Genomic DNA, 16,921 nt, shown 5'->3' with positions numbered 1-16,921 from the left:
CGGATGGAGCCCAGAAGTGGGTGATGGATCGGTTCCAGAGGCCCACTGTTTAGAATAGGCAGACGGGGCGTCATGCTGCAAAGGGCTGTAAGTGATGGTGTTCTCTCGGCCTAGTTCTTCTCTCTCTGACTCAGTGATGTGGTCTCCCTGTACTCGTCACTGCACCACTGATGTTATTGCTCCGTATATGTATGTTAAGGTGCTGTAGGGTGATGTTAATGAGTCACATTTGTATCCTGCTACAGCTCATCAGTAACACATTTGCCCTGTTCAATAAGTAACCTATGAAATAAATATCCTTATTGGGAGCCTTGTGGGATAAATTAAGTATATTGATAGGGATTTCTACTTCAAATCTCAATTCAAAGTGCTTTACATAAAATAGATAAAAAGGTAAAAAAAAAAAAAAAAGCATAGAAGATTTAATAAAGAATAAAAGTCACAGTGCATTTTAGGGTCAGAGTGCAATTATTAGCAGCAATTTAGTTTTCTTTACCTTAGAATCTTAGGCAATTTAAGGCAAAGGCCAACATAAAGGTTTCTAGCACTTTTTTGAAACAGGTCTGGAAATGTATTCTTCTAACCTAAATCTAAATCATGGATTTCACAGATTCCATTATAGATAGCTGCAAACTGCTGTAGAATGCTGAGTGCAGCATGAAACACTGCATTAACCACCATTCTCCCCCTGGCTTCCAGGTGAGTGATTAACAGTATCGTTCTGACTAATAAAGTGTGTGTGTGTGTGTGTGTGTGTGTGTGTGTGTGTGTGTGTGTGTGTGTGTGTGTATGTGTGTGTGTGTGTTTGCGTGCGTGCGTGCGTGTGTGTGCGTGTGGGGAGGGGTTAGACTGCAGCACTGGGGGGGGGGGAGTAGCCAGTAGCCATACATAACTTATATGGGCAATAACATTAATGACCCTGCTGTCAATGCTGGGAAGGCAAGGAGCTGTGTCTGTACGGGAAAAAGCTACACTTTGACAAAAAAGTTTTAACCTAGAACTGAAAAGGGTTGTTTGGCTGTCCCTGTGGAAGAACCTGTTGACAACCCTCTTGAGTTGCATGTAGAATCCATTTGGGCACCATGCAGAACAATTTCCACAGATGGTTCTACATCAAACCGAAATGGGTTCTTCCACAGCGACAGCAGAAGAACCCTTTTGATGAAACCTCCTTTCTAAGAGAAGAGTGTATTCCACCCTGCATAGGCCTTCATTCTCTCTCTATCTGCTTCTGGGCACGCGCATTGACCTGTCCGTCAACACTGTATTGTTTAAGCATTCCTCAAACTGAACGGGAATTAAAATCTCTGTCAGCAACTACGGTCTTAGCCTGACATGTGTTACTAAATCCAAGACACAACATCGATGAGGTTTGGACGAGTAAAAGTGAAAATTATACGGTTTTATTTCTCTGGAGTAACAATAGAAATATTTAGAATTGTTCTTAGAGGTTTGGGCGAGGGTGTCGGTGATGGATTCAAACTCTTTGACATTACACTACGCGGAATGTGCACATTTCAAGTTCTGCTTTGATTGAATTTCATAGTTCACAGTTTGTTCCCCCAGGCCGTTTTAGCTGCCGCGGGGTTTTGTTTGTTTAGCAACCAAACTGCATGGACATAAGACTACTAATTCTTATACTGCTTATACTGTTTATACTGTTTGTATTGTTTATACTGTTTATACTGTTTATACTGTTCATACTGTTTATATTTTTTAGTACTTCTATTTTATTATAATTTATTCTATTTTAAAACTTATTGTTGCACTACTCTGTGGCACTGTCACTTTTGCATTTCACTGTATACTTGTATGCACGTGACAAATAAAGAATCTTGAATCTTGAATAATTCACACGTTAAGTGGATACAGGATTGACAGTAATAACTCTACAGCCAATTAAGAAAAATATGAAATCTGTATGTTAGTTAGTCTCTATGGCCAACGTCACGTTGGCGACATGTTCGATCTGTTTGCTGTGGTGGAAATGTATTTTAGTTGAGGGGAGGAACCTCAACATTACAGAAAACGCTGACTGTACCAGCTGGTTCTTAAAGTTCGACCTCCGATGATACCACTCAATGCTTCTGAATGAGTTTCAGCTTGATGAAAATAATTCAAAACCACTTTAAAAAAAAGAAGCATGTCTAAATCTCTTTACTTCAAAAGCATGACATTTAAAATCTTCAAAAGGTAAATACAAAATACTGTACAACAATGAAATTAACATCATCATTGAATCAAATCTTGCCATCCTTGACAGCAATGTTACTCTTCTCAACATAGAGTAGGAACACAAACTAGTGTAAAAGGGGAACGTATGCATTTTATGCTCGAACACTCCTAACTAGCTTCAGTGGCACGTCCATGACCCCATCAATTCACTGACACCTCTAGTGTCTGTGGACCAAACCCGGGTCAAAATAGTATCCGTTTAGTTTCATATATATCTGGAGCGCCAGAGGGGCGAGGTTTGCAATTTTGAAACGATTCCATTGGCTCCATTGTTCGAGGCAAACGCAGCAAATTATGTGAAACTATTTGAACCCAGGCTTGTTATGGACATTTGTTTGATGCAAAGTCACACAGAGAATATGACACGAAACGAAAACGAGATGTGCAATAAACCATCGACATAATGTTGTGAAATGGAAGCGATGCAAGACGACTTCTGCTATATGTTGAGTGATGAATGACTACGCCAGCGTTCCCAGTCCTCTCTTCTGTCCGCTAGCCTCCACCTCTACAGTTACACCAATTCAGTTACAACAGAGTTCCTCAAAAAAGCACAAGTATGCCCTCTATAGGATTCATGGGGTTACTACGGCTATTTCTGAGCACAACATCCACATTTTTTGTGCAGTTGGAAAGCCACCTGTTGTGGCAACAAAATAATATTGTGTTTTACTGTCATCGTTTATGAAGTCACTGTTCGTTTAAACCTGAATAAAAAAAATCTAAATCTAAAAAGTGACCTGGCACTTTCGCAAGATCTTCATTAAAGTTCTTCAAGTGAAATCCTTTAAAGAGTCCCATTTTCTGAACAGTGACTGTAACCACTCCTTTCAAGTAGCATGATACTCAAGTCCTCACATAGACATTATTAGTGTTTCTGGCATATTCAGTTCAACCACACAACAACAACAACAACAACAACAACAACAGTACAACAACAACAAAACATTAATGCTAAGAGGTCAAAAGAGACCAGCTAGACAGGGGCCATCTAAACAGCCACTGGGCCTAGAAGTTGTGGGGTGGGTGTGGGGTTGATGGTGGAGGGAGTGATGCCCGGGACGAAGCTGTTGTCTGGACCAGGTGTGGGGGGAGGCGAAGGTTTGTTGTAGCTGTGGTTCAGGATGTGTTTCTGCAGGTGTCGGATCCAGTCCTCTTGTATGGAGAGTGGCCCATGGAACACCTCCTCACAGAACCTGACGGAGAGAGAGAGAGAGAGAGAGAGAGAGAGAGTGGGTGCTGAAATTAACATACTATCAACTCAAGAACTACAAAGAGGGGGATAAAACTCTACAGACATGGCAACATAGCGCATGAATAAGTATAGGAGTGTCAAAATCTATATCACAAATACCTCCTAACATGTTAATAATAGAGTCAGGGTGTGACCTCAGTTCAATGTACCCTGAACTGGTCTCGTCTGAACTGGTCTGGGCTGAACTGGTCTGGTCTGTTTTGCCAGGACCATAATCTCACCTGCACTTGAGGGAGTAGACTTTGCCCTCCAGCTTGACCAGAGGAGTGAGAGGAGGCTTGGGCACCAGGGAAGGGATGTTTCCAGACCGCGCAGGCTGCTGGGAGCTGCTGTCCTCTTCTCCATTCTCGGTGTGGGCTGGGTGCTTAGGGACATGCCGCTCAAAACCTGGGTGGAGGGGGGGTGGCGGGCGGGGTGCAGAATATAGGGTCAAAATGAGTACTTCAAGTTAAAGCACAGGTACAATTATGTGTGTGTGTGTGTGTGTGTGTGTGTTTATATGTCTGTGCATGCATATGTGTGTGTGTGTGTGTGTACTGTCTCTCACCTCGAGGGGAGCGTACGGTGAATTCTCTGCGGGCCATCTGTGAGAGCGTGAGTGTGTGGTGGGACGCATGTCCCTTCTGCGCCTGCGACCGTCCCGGGGCTGTCCTGGATGACGACCCACCGCTGGAGACCCCCGCCACCTCTCTCCCCGCCCTCCGGCCCAGCTGCAGCCCCAGAAGAGCCTGGGTTCTCGCTGGTATGGAGTCTGAGTCTGTGGAGGTGGAGGATGACGGAGCATGTCTCTGGAGGGGAAGAGGAAGCACACACGTTGGTAAATATGTTTTTCCATCTAAAAAAATCGAGCTATTGGAAAGCTGGACACCAGGACCATGCATATTTATCACTCATATTAGGGTTAGGGTTAGCTGGAGCTGTAGTTGATGTGGGTTAGGGTTAGGGTTAACTGGAGCTGTAGTTGATGTGGGTTAGGGTTAGGGTTAGGGTTAGGGTTAGGGTTAGCTGGAGCTGTAGTTGATGTGGGTTAGGGTTAGGGTTAACTGGAGCTGTAGTTGATGTGGGTTAGGGTTAGGGTTAGGGTTAGCTGGAGCTGTAGTTGATGTGGGTTAGGGTTAGGGTTAACTGGAGCTGTAGTTGATGTGGGTTAGGGTTAGGGTTAGCTGGAGCTGTAGTTGATGTGGGTTAGGGTTAGGGTTAACTGGAGCTGTAGTTGATGTGCATTGATGTGTGGAAAGCTACAGAGCCTAGGTCTATTTCAGTCCCCAAGGCTGTTGTATCAGCTGGTTTCGAGACTGAAATTACCCATTTCTTTTGGTAAATAATAATAAATAAAAAAAAAATAAAAAAAAATTATGAAGTACTTCTTGAAGCATACTAGGCACACTGGATCGTGATGTCACCTTGAGGATGCTGTAGGACCTCACCTTCTTGATGTAGAGGTCTCCTATGCGGTAGCGACGGTGGATCTCCGCCACCTTGCCAGGCTCCCTGTGGATCCATTCGCTGAGGAGCTCAATGGGGGAGCCCTTGGCCCCGTCCGCACGCCACTCTGTGGCGCCCAGCTGTCGGAGGTGGGCGCGCGCGTGGCTGGCCAGCGCCTTGCGGTTCTCAAAGTCAAACCCACACAGCTCACAGCACAAGTCTGAGGATGGAGGGAGGGCATGTGGGTTTAGAAGACATTTGAAGGATGTCCATGTGTAATACTTTTCTATTGTAGGTCTAATTTCAAGACTGTGTGTTATATATAAACATACTGTATAGGCAGTATGTGTGTGATGCACTTTTCTATATTAGTCCTGTGATTGTTACTTCTCTAGGTCACCTACTTTTGAAGGGCTTACGATGTTCATTTGTTGGGGCAGTCTGTCAGAGCCCTTGCTGTACTGTACAGTATGTATGTATGTCAACCTGAGTCAGTCTGGCTGAGATCTCTCTGTCTGCTGAATGAGTGATTGTCATATGACACAGCCAGCTCGCTACAATGGAAAACAGTTGCCTGCCACAAATAGCCTAGCTAGAATCCACTGTGCTCTGCAGCTTACCCGTTGGGGCGGCCCCGTTCTTGTAAGCAGAAGTCCTCTCCTTGAGGGAGAAATCCAGGGGCGGTGTGAAGGTCTTCGGGGAGGGTCTCTCGGACGAGAGTCCATCCAATGACTTCCTAGGCCCCTGCGGGTTCCACATGGGCTTGGAGAACTGCTCTCTCTTGACATCCCTGGGCACAGGCTGCCCCCCCTTCAGCATGATCTCCTGCAGGGTGTCGATGGGCGACTCGTTGACCGACCATAGGACGCCCAGCTGGCGCAGGTGCGAGCGGGCATGGCAAGAGAGGGCCTTGCGGCTGTCGAAGATCTGGCCGCAGAACTCGCAGTTGAGCAGGGCCACGGGCTCTTGGTCTGAAGCTGATGCTGCAACGAGGAACGGAGAGACGTTTTCACTCAAATTAGAAAAATCTCTAAAATCTGATGCGCTTATGACTTAATGGACGGTCTAGAGCAGAAATACACGGGTAGAATAGAAAATCCTCTACATAAGGAACAATTTGACACCAAAAACAATGAGAACGAAACAGTAGTTTGGTAGAATATAACCAAGCCAAAACAAACACAAAACCCTGGCACAACGGTGCCTTAAAGCCTTACCTTGGTTAACAGTCTGGGCGTTGCTGGCAGAGTTAGGCCACCTCTGGGAGGAGGAGCTGTGGCTGTAGCCACGAGACGACCCAATCTCCATCTCCATGGGCTCCGGCTTGGGCAGGGGCAGGGGCTCCACCGCCAGCCGGGAGCCTTTCCTGGCCTTGGGGGCTCGGTTGGTGGGGGGGCTGAGGGGACCCTTGTGGGGGGCTGAAGACGGAGACAGGGTGCTGGTTTTGGCCGGGCTGGCGGCCGCTAACACGCCGCTGCTGACCAGCTGTTGGACGGTGTCGATGGCCGAAGCTTTGCCCAGGAGGTCGGTGACGCCCAGCTGACGCAGGTGAGAGCGGGAGTGGCTGGCCAGGCCTTTGCGGTTCTCAAACTCCTCGCCGCAGAGAATGCAGATGAACACCTTGGGCGGCGCCCCTAAAGACGTGAGGGAGAGATACATCAAATAAGGACAACATCTCGTCCTGTTGAAGGAAAATCAACCGCCAAAACAATAACAGAAACCCTGAGAAATTCACTTGATGCTGTATAATATGAACAGACGCTGACATGGTGTCATACGATGCTAAAAAACTGTCTATGAAGTGTCTTATCAACCTTCACTCCGACAGAAACTCACCAGAGTTTAACCTATAATCCTGTAAGATACTGCTAGTCCCATCTGAGCCTGAGGACTTTGGTCGTTTGCTGGCGGGAGGCTGGAGTGAGGAGGTGGGGGATCCCTTCTCCATAACCTTTTGTCCAGCAGGTGAGACGGAGGGTCCAGAGGTGCATTTATTGGAGGACGTAGAGGGGCTAAACAGATTCAGAGGCTCCTGCTGCCCGCTGCCAATGGGCTTGAGGTCTTCGGCATCCATGATCTGGTAGAGGAGTTCTATGGGGCCTCCCTTGGTCTCTGTGTTCTCTGTGACCCCAAACTGGCGCAGGTGGGCGCGGGCGTGGCTGGCGAGGCCTTTGCGTGTCTCGTACCAGGCGCCGCACAGCTGACACACATGCACCTCGTCGTTGGTGTTCATCGCTGTGGTAGAAGAAGAAGAGAAAATTGTTGTTTTCCGGTAGGTTCCATGTCAGACAGAGGTCATTTATGTGAGAGAAGTAGAGAATATGTAAACAAAATATAAAGCCCTGTGTGTTTACATGAGGGTTAGGCAATATGATTAAATTCACTAAAAAAGTGCAACATAAGATTGAGTGTACATATGCAACACTGAAACACCTCTTGGGGCACGCGATCAACATCCACTCTAGGGCCAGTATTGCTGGAAACCCATCTGCTGTCAAATACCTAAGGTAAGAGGGGCATCGGTGTCCTGCGGGGCCCAGAGAGGTTTGGTCGAGGTCAGAGGAGGCCCTGAGGGGGTCGACGTCCTGCCCGCACTGACTCTGGAGTCAATCGCCTTAAGAGGAGAGGAGGGGGAGAGGAAGGAGGAATTGGGGGTGGGGCGAGCCTTAGCCACGGCAGCAGGAGAGGTGGGAGCCGACCCTTTACGAGCTGTGGCCACCGGGGACCCCTGAGAGGCATGTTTCTGTGGGGTTGTCACGACTTTACCCCTCAGTTTGGAGGACCCCTTGTCCTTCATGTGTGTTTTTCTGGGCGGGGTGGAGACGGGCGGGAGGGCAGAGAGAGGGCTGCCCTCCCTCTCCGAGATGATTTGGTAGAGCAGGTCTATGGGGGAGCCGCTGCTCTCCGAGATGGCCACGCCCAGCTGGCGCAGGTGCAAGCGGGCGTGGCTGGAGAGTCCCCGCCGCGTCTCGAAGTAGGTCCCACACACCTCACACATGACCGGAGGTGGCAGAGCTGAGGAAAGACAGGAAGGTGCAGTGGCACAATGTCAGTTTGTGGGCAGAAGAGACGGAAATATCAGTCAGCTTTGTTTCTCATTAAACAGTTGATTTTGTATGTGCCCTGTGCTGATGCATGCAAAGCGCAAACACCTCAAGATTTAGTACCAAAATGGTTAATTCATACACTTTCTCTGTTGCCATAGCAGTAGCCTATCAGCTGTCCCAGAATGCCACCTCTCACCTTTTGAGTTTTCCATGAGCGTGATAGGTTTGATTCCAGAGTCGAGAATGGTCTCCAGCCCTGGGGTGTCGTCGTCCTCCTCTTAACCTGAGATGGAGAACCATGTCAGAAAGACATTCCAGTCTGACTAAAGCTGGTGTCAGCTAGCCGGCACAGCCTCCCCAGAGCTCCCCTGCTAGCTAAGAAGGCTACGTTAGGGTGTCAGAAGGCCGAGGTGAGTACGCGGTCCATTCAGGGCGCTCTTTAATCAATTCAGCGACAGTCAGTGGGATGCAATGGCAAAGATGATTTTGAAACTGCTCAACTCAAGGGTTTGTCAAACTTCCTGAATGTTACTCAAGAGTCAGACCAACAGCATGAGTCACAGAGTGTAGGTACATGTGAACAACAGACCTATGAGCTCATTTGCTGAAACATGGTTATGCATTCACGTTCTTAAGAGCCATTAAACAATGAAACTTAGCAAAATAGCTAGCTAGTTAGCTACACAAGTATCCAGCCACCACCTGGTATTGTTTGTGTTGCCCAGTTATCTAACTAGCCAGTTAGCTTGCATCCTGTTGCAACCTGGATTTGACAGGACTAGACAGCAATATCATCGTAAAACAGAGCGAGACAGGGGATTTAGAGCAGTTAAATAAATGTTGACTCACTGAAAATATGCAACGTTCTCCTCTTGGATATGATAAACCGTCAATTTAACCCGTTTCATCCCACCAATGACTGCGAAAAGTGCATTTGTCAACCGCTTCTGGGTCAAAATCTTCACAAAATCATAATAAAAGCCAGTGCGCTTATGTTTAGTGTGAAATAATACTTGGCGTTAAAAGTAGAAACACAATCTGTATATTTAAAGAAAGAAAAGTTTGAGTCAAAATTAATCATACTGCAAAACATTGTAATAAGACAATGTTAGACCATAGTAACTCTTACTCAACTTTTATTTTGAAGAAGAAGCGATCGCTTAAATCCACAGATGCGGTTGTCCTTCCGGAACTTTCCTTTCAGCACCTCCAGGCTCCACTGTCGGTACTTTCTCACCCTGCGGTCTCTTACAGTCCACCGCAAAAGCCATCGGCCCCAACTTACTGAATTCGTTACGTAAGTCTACATTACTTGTACTCGTTTTGTGCCATTCGCGTTCACTTTGCAATGCTATACGGAACATGCCATGATTGCTAAAATGGCGTTTCTTTTGTGGAGGTTGCAGGGGACCACGGAGACAAAAGAAATCGCATAGCTAGCGAGCTAACTCCGGTCTCTCTAGCCAGTGTGTGTCCACCTCCCACTTGCACTTGCGGCCTCTCGCTAGCTCTCTTTGTCCTTTTGAACAGGTTCGGTGTGAAGCTTTGCGTTAGCCGACCACTTTTACTGCGTTAACTAACAAGTTGCACACATTTGACCGGAGTTTCAGCTGAAGTCGATTAACAGTTTGCTGAACAATTATGATCTGCAAGCTTTATAGACACGTGTGTCAGTGCAGCATTTAAAACTGGATGAGAACTATGAACTGAAATTCGATTGGATTAATGAGTCGTCACATTTAACGGTTATGAATCTGTGCTGTTATCTTATTTGTCGTGGAAAGAATGTAAAAATACAGCACCGTCATGCCTCTTTGTTCATGTATTATTTTGACAAATAGTTTGAATAAGCATTTAGTTACAAACGACCATAAAGTAGATTAAGCCAATACGGTATTATTGGCATAATTCTTCACATGTAGGCTTATGACAAGACTATTGTTCTCAGCCTCCAGAGCAACTGACTTGCATGTGACCAGGCCAGAGATTATTTGGCTTTGACACGGCTTTGCCTCATTGAACCTGCATTATTGTAGCTGATACAGTATCAAGGAATGTTTGAGCCAAGCAAACCTTAGGCTTTGGTCATATTTTAGGAAATGTGAACTTGAATTAATTTGGTGTTCTTTATTGACAATGTTTATGCTAAGTGGGCTGAAAAGGACTGCAAATTTTTTTCTAGGATACATCCTAGTTTTTAGGGAGTGACCGGCTGTGCCCTGCAGGTTGGACTCCACCATATTTCCTTTAGTGTATGGGTGATGTGAAACTGTCAGTTGCTTGCCTTGTTGACATTAGTACTCTACTGCTCTGTCTTTCCCAGCGAGCTGACATCACCACCATCACCATGTCTTCTGGAAATGCCAAGATCGGCCAGCCTGCCCCGGAGTTCAAAGCCACAGCTGTGGTGGAAGGCCAGTTCAAGGATATCAAGCTGTCCGACTACAAAGGTAAGGAGGTTAATTCTACTTAATCCCTACCACCTTGTTTTGTCATGGTCAGCTACACAGATGACGTTTGTCTTGATGTAGCCACTTAGTCTCACTCTCCCTGTGTGAAGTTGTGAGCAAATTGATCTGGGTTACGCTGCATTCAAGTGTTCCTCTTGGACATTTCCGACTCTGCAACGTGTGTACCTCTGAGATCTTGGAGTTTCTCACTAGGAGCTATGTCCGAATTAGCCAATAGGGAACTCTATGCAAAGTCTAGGTGCGAAGGTCTGTTTCAGAGGAGCACTTGAATGCACCATTTACTAACCACTGTACAATTGTAAATGTAGTACTATCACTGATTACAAATGACACTCCTCTCCTTGATGTGTCCCCTCCAGGGAAGTATGTGGTGTTCTTCTTCTACCCCCTGGACTTCACCTTTGTGTGTCCCACGGAGATCGTGGCTTTCAGCGACAGAGCAGAGGAGTTCCGCAAGATTGGCTGTGAGGTCATTGGCGCCTCCACAGACTCCCACTTCAGCCATCTGGCCTGGTGAGCACCGATTGGCTACTGCAGAGTTCTTTTATGGAATTACATCTCTACGGATTGGTACTTAGGAGGCAGTGGGAGACATGGTTATTGTTATGTGTGTGTGATTTCCACAGCAACTTGCTGCATTTCTATATGACATATGCGAACCTTTGTGTGCAGGGGATACACAGGCTGTAGCGCTCACATTCCCCCACCCCCCCTCATCACTGTCTTTTATAGGATAATATTACATTTACAATTCTATCACAGCCTACTCTTTAGAATTCATACTTCAAGCAAACGTATGTAAAACACAGGATACTGTTTTACAGGCAATTCATTATTATGGTCTATTCCAGTTATTTTTCTCTCAAGTATCCAACCAGTATAAAGTACTTGCCACCAATTCACATCTGTTAATTGGGTTAAAAAGCATTTTACCGGGTCTTTTAAGCCAAGGTTATGCCCACCCATGTCTATCTTCCCTTTGCCTGCTGTCCTGCAGGTGATAAGACACAACAGCTCAGTGATAAGACACAACAGCTCAGTGAACATCACTACGCCCAGTCCAACAGTGCTTCTAGAAGCATCCCCCTTTGTAGGTTTAATTTGTGTTGGCTGTTCGTTTATTGTGCTTACTTCAGCTCATAAGACCGTCTACATATCCTCGTTGACATGAATATAAGGCCACTGTATCTGGGGTTCTGTTGATGTGACGTCATCATTGTGCGCTGTCCCACCTGTAGGATTAACACACCCAGGAAGCAGGGCGGTCTGGGCCCCATGAACATCCCTCTGGTGGCTGACCTCACCCAGTCCATCTCCAGGGAATACGGTGTGCTGAAGGAGGAGGACGGCATTGCATACAGGTCAGTCAGAAAACAGCTGTGTGTGTGTGTGTCCCCGTCCTTGTTGTGTGATTCCCATGTTGACCACTGATGCTGACTGGCTTATACCGCCTGTCTCACTGTCTGCTTTCTCTCTCCCTCCGTCTGTCTCAGGGGTCTGTTTGTGATTGACGACAAGGGCATCCTGAGACAAATCACCATCAACGACCTGCCCGTGGGCCGCTCCGTGGACGAGACTCTGCGCCTGGTGCAGGCCTTTCAACACACAGACAAATTCGGAGAGGGTAAGCCAGGGGGTGCTATTCTGCCATTCTACATGGACGTGATATATGGGAGTTTACATGCATCTAAAAGCAAGGCAAATGGCACTGCTTGTTGTGCATGACTGGCAGTGGAATTTTAATTTAGCCTAATTGACAGTTCATTCAAAATGCATATGACATTTCCCCATTGGTATTGCAAGAATTGCTTCATGTCCATGTCGAGGCGCTGACTCATTCCTTTCTCCCCGTACAGTGTGTCCCGCCGGCTGGAGGCCAGGTAGTGACACAATCGTCCCCGACGTCCAGAAGAGCAAGGAGTTCTTCTCCAAACAGTAACTGTGCCTAGCGCAGGAGTTCTTCTCCTAACTGAACAGTAACTGAACCTCTCCATCCTCCCGAAGATGTCCCAACGTCGCACTTCCTTCAGATGGGAAGTCTCCCATTTACCAGTCTTGGCGTCCAAACCCACACACTCCTACATTTAATGTTTGAAAGCACTTGTTAGACACAAACTCTTTGACATCGTTGCAACCCTTATCTCTGTATGAATAAGCTACTGACGGGGAGCAGTCTCTAGTCCCAAGCACTGAAGTATTATTATTTTTTGTTTCTCTTTTCTCAAGTGTTACAAAAAAAAAAAAAAGTGTTGAGTTTTTTTTGTACCTCGCAGTCTGTACCGTCTCGTGATAACAACAATGGGAAAATAATAATTTACACGTTAATCATGTTTTGCAGTGTTCTGTGTCTGACGAATAAAACAAGTAAAAGTAGGACTTGTGCTGTCATTTATGGGATTTCATTTTGACCACTAGGTGGAGCCTTAGCACTATCTGCTGAATGTCTACTTGAACACCAATGGTATGTAGCATAGAATGCTAAGGTGAAAAGAAAATTGTAAGATAGATTTGTCACTGTATTCTGTATTCAACTAGATATTTTGAATAGCTCATTGGTGTAGTAGATTAGAGCATCAGTCAAGAATGTTGTTGATGTATCAGTGAGGATCGCATAGCAGTTGGTTACTTAGACATTTAATACTAGCCTACTTGTTCCCAGCTCTAAAACGATCCTGTGTAGTGGGCTATGTATGCCTAAACCTTTAGTCAAGTGACAAGGTAAAACTCTACAATGTATCTATTGTTATTGTTCTAGGCACAGATAAGCCTACCCCATTTTGTTGATGTCTGACTGAAATGACACTGCTTTTACTCCGTGTGTAAATCGTGTTCTGCCGAAATGGGCTGTTTTGCTTACCGGTACGTTTTACTTTTCAGAAATCGTGATACGATTGTACACGTATGTGTGTTAAACTAAGACTATAGTTTCCCTTTCATATCAGTATGAACATCATTATTTTTGCCTCTATCGCTGGAAAATTTGGCGTCGTGTTTTTGTCTCGGCTCTAGTTTTCACATAGGTTGTTTTGGGAACTTGAAAGCGGCCGTGGCTGAGGAGGGAAACTCCCCCGTCTTTTATAAGGCTCTCATTGACAAACTCCTTCATTCACACGCACATTATGGGCTATTTGTGCACCACTGCCTGACGGGCAATGTAGGTGGGGGTTCCCGGAAATCTTTCCCTGCTATGACGTGTAAAAACCCAAAAGTGACCAAATATGGACAAACGTCTGTCCGTCAGCGGGGAAACAACCTAACGCGAGCACGTCAGCGACGTCAAGCCCTGTTGTGAAATAGATAGGCCATACTTTCTGGTAATTTACTGGGGAGCGTGGAACATTTCTATGAATTCAATTGCTCATGTAAAAACTCTATTCTCCTCTAGCATGATATTTAGAACTAGCAGATATTGATACCAATCGTCACCTCATTCAATTGACAGTCACTTATTGGCAAGATATTCGGCAGTGTCGAGATAATAAGTGAATCATACAACAGATGTCATTATTTAAAGGTTTTTACTTAAATATATACTGTACAAGTAAAAAAGAGTCAGGGTCAACCTAACACAATAACTTATAGGAATGTATCACGATGACAGTTCAAAGTATGCATTGTAAACAGGCAAACCCAACGAGATGACACTTTGTTCAAAAATGCCCCGAGTGTTAGTGCTTATGGTTCCTCTCTGTGCATTGTTGCCTATGAAAACCATTCAAAATAAATCCCCCCTCCCCCCTTTCCCAACATGAAAACACATCAATGGTAGTCTTTGTGAAATTAAAATACAATGTTCATTGTTCATGATTGCTGTCCCAGTGCGGTAAAGTTGTTTCGCTTTTTTTAGTAAAGCAATTGTCCTCCCTATATTTTCCAGTGTTTACTTTATGGTCCGTAATAGTCTTTAGTCTAATATGACTTGATTTTGGACGTCGTCAACATGAGCTGACAGCCACTGCTGACATGTGTCATGACTTTCTGTTTGAGCTGGGCCACCTGTTCACGCAGTAGAGAAGCGGTACTGGTCAGCCCAGCGTTGTCAGTCTTTAAAACCTTCACTTTGTCCTCCAGGCGAGAGATGCGCTCCAGCTTGCGTCGCCGGCACTTGGTGGCTGCCACGCGGTTCCTCAGCCTCTTGCGCTCCGCCTTGATGCGCTCCTGGTTCTCCATGTTGATTGGGGACATAGGCGGGGAACAGTCACTGCTCAGGTAGTCTGGGACGGTCTGGGGCTCCTCTTTCAGCCCACTAAAGCGCTGTGCGAGGAGGCCTGCTCCGGGCAGCGTGTGCTGGAAGTGGTGGGATGGGTGAGCAGCGGCTTGGGGGTGTGGGTATTGGTGATGGGGCAGGTAACTGATGGTGGCGGAGGGGTAGCTGGCTGCAGATGTCAGGGTAGTGTTCGGGGTGCAGCTGTTTAGGTTTGTGTACTCAAGAGTCTCAGGATGCATCGAGGAGCCGAACACGGTGGAGGCCACCGTGCACGTGGACAACCCACCGGTTCCGATGGACACGTTCGGTGGCGGCATCTGGTTCATCTTGTGCAGGTCGTCGAGCGCCTTGACGAAACCGTCTGCGAAGCCCTCTTGCTCCTCTGTTATGCCCCGATAGAAGTACTGCCCAGGTGTCGGTGTTGTAGTGATGACACCGTTGCTGTTTTGAATAATCAATCGCTCCAATTCTGGAGAGGCGAGCTTGAGCGATCCGCCGTCTGCGCTTCCCGGTGGATAGAATTCGCTCTCGGCGCGCAGCTGAGACTTGAGGTTGGGGTTCCGATAAGACTCGGCGAAGTTCAAGTTCATATTCTGCTTGAGGAGCTTGTAGTCGTGCAGGGCAGCGCCTGAATGACCATAAGCAGAGAGAAACGAATCGTCATGATAGAAAGGCTGTTCCATTATTGTGGACATTATTCAAAGCAGACAGTTTGAGTGTTCGTTGCAAATATGATGGACACTGCGAAGATCTTCAGTGTCCAAAAAAGGGCTAGCCCTCTCGAGTGTCTTTTCACCACCAAACGCTCCGCTGTATTTATGCTATTGAAGCTCAAAGTTATCTAAGAACAGAGCAAAACTTCCAAAATAGTGGAACTCTACTGTACCAAGTCGTTTTTTTCTTGACAGCTGAGTCAAAGTGATGTCCGATGACTAATTCTTAGAAGATATTTTGATTCCACACTGGTTCGTAGGTATTTCTTTGTAAACTGGGATCCTTTGCTGTCGTTGTTTCCCCGCTGTTCATAAACTCATGGTCTATCGGCGTCGTGCGCTACAAGCCATTTATACAGGCTCGCCACCCAAGCGGTGCTGCCATTGGTCGATCTCTAAACCTCGCCCCAAAATATCATATGCTCGATGACGTTGTTGCCAGGAACTGCCTCGATAGTAAACAACACTATGGAGAGAGGGAGAGAGAGAGGAAAGAAAATAATGTATAAAGTAATGCTACCACAGCATTTGCGTCAGATCATCGCTTTCAGATTAATTTGCCACATCTAGAGCATAAACATGACAGGCTAAACAGTCCATGCGTATCCCACAAACATCATTGATCCAAAAGATCAACTAAGTAGCATATAAAGCAGCTGTTAAGTTAAGCCATTATGTTAGTCAGATGGATCGGATAAAGTCAACGTTTTGATGGTTCTGTCTGCCCACTAGTGACGTCCTAACACTGCATTAGCCCTCATATTGTATGATTATATATTCTATTCTATTCTATTCCGCTCTATGTGTTTATTCTATTAGAAAACGAGTGTGTGTCATAGGATGTAGGACTAATTATGCGGTGTTGAACATTGGCCAAACTCCACTGCCTCTCGCATTTTCTTTAAAACATAGCTCTATTGATAAGGCGAGGCTGAGTCATGCAATGGGAAATTGATATCAGCCCATATATGGTTATCCTGGAGCATCAGTTCCTCTGTGTGTGGATAGCGGGAAGCCAATCCCGTTTTGGACCGCATCCAAGATCACGCCTCCGGGCTGGGGGAGGCGGAATACTCCTTCGCTCGGGGCACGTAAGGGGAGGGGGAGAGGCAAGGTATTGCGATAGGCTTATATCCATAATAATACCCCATCCTGGCCAAGAGAAACAATTGCCATTATCACAATGACAAATGAAAATGTCCGATTTTTCCCCCTGTTCTTACAATCAACATTTGGAACTTCCCTTTCGCATGGAGACGGCAAACTGTTCAAAAAGTAGGCCTAGCAATAGCTGACAGCGATTATATATTTAGACCACTTCAGCTAGAGGTTTACTTGTGAAACCATAGCAGTTTAGGTAAACAAACACTACCCGAGGCACACTGCGTGAAGCACGAAGCCGTCCTCCTGCACGAACACCTGTTTTTGGTGGAAGAGAAAGACGTGTCTGTCTCCTGCGTATGGTAATGAACTCTGAATCATTCGCACAAGCGCATCCACAGCGAGCGAGGCATCCGCCCACGCGCTTCCCTCTCCAAGTTCGACTTCCAACCTTTTACCTATATCCT

The 16,921-nt window shown here is 46.2% G+C and overlaps 3 protein-coding genes across 4 annotated transcripts; 1 reads left to right on the top strand and 2 right to left on the bottom strand.

The window, feature by feature from the left end:
• Positions 1-2,147: 2,147 nt before the first annotated feature.
• On the bottom strand, positions 2,148-8,366 carry LOC310821452 (protein Wiz-like). 2 transcript variants are annotated; one of them, XM_083693493.1, is made up of 9 exons: positions 8,159-8,366; positions 7,418-7,930; positions 6,752-7,150; positions 6,133-6,549; positions 5,536-5,898; positions 4,918-5,135; positions 4,038-4,278; positions 3,712-3,877; positions 2,148-3,431 (listed from the first exon to the last, which is right to left on the bottom strand). In XM_083693493.1, exons 1-9 carry the CDS (start codon positions 8,172-8,174, stop codon positions 3,227-3,229), a joined length of 2,538 nt encoding a protein of 845 aa, XP_083549619.1. In that variant the 5' UTR covers positions 8,175-8,366; the 3' UTR covers positions 2,148-3,226. The 2 variants fall into 2 exon arrangements, with proteins under 2 accessions (XP_083549619.1, XP_083549620.1); XM_083693494.1 differs by having other exon boundaries at positions 5,536-5,886.
• Positions 8,367-9,165: 799 nt separating this feature from the next.
• On the top strand, positions 9,166-12,806 carry prdx2 (peroxiredoxin 2). Its single transcript, XM_083693397.1, has 6 exons — positions 9,166-9,259; positions 10,286-10,412; positions 10,793-10,946; positions 11,672-11,794; positions 11,927-12,057; positions 12,290-12,806. The coding sequence occupies exons 2-6, from the start codon at positions 10,310-10,312 to the stop codon at positions 12,370-12,372; spliced, it is 594 nt and encodes a 197-aa protein (XP_083549523.1). The 5' UTR covers positions 9,166-9,259; positions 10,286-10,309; the 3' UTR covers positions 12,373-12,806.
• Positions 12,807-13,932: 1,126 nt separating this feature from the next.
• On the bottom strand, positions 13,933-15,684 carry LOC310821604 (transcription factor JunB-like). The gene is made up of 2 exons (XM_083693699.1): positions 15,527-15,684; positions 13,933-15,268 (listed from the first exon to the last, which is right to left on the bottom strand). Exon 2 carries the CDS (start codon positions 15,228-15,230, stop codon positions 14,343-14,345), a length of 888 nt encoding a protein of 295 aa, XP_083549825.1. The 5' UTR covers positions 15,231-15,268; positions 15,527-15,684; the 3' UTR covers positions 13,933-14,342.
• Positions 15,685-16,921: the final 1,237 nt, after the last annotated feature.

The sequence above is a fragment of the Argentina silus genome (assembly GCF_951799395.1).
Source record: "Argentina silus genome assembly, chromosome: 22".
Taxonomy (NCBI): Eukaryota; Metazoa; Chordata; class Actinopteri; order Argentiniformes; family Argentinidae; genus Argentina; species Argentina silus.
The sequence above is the reverse complement of the archived record's forward strand: the minus strand, read 5'-3'. Positions and strand labels throughout refer to the sequence as shown.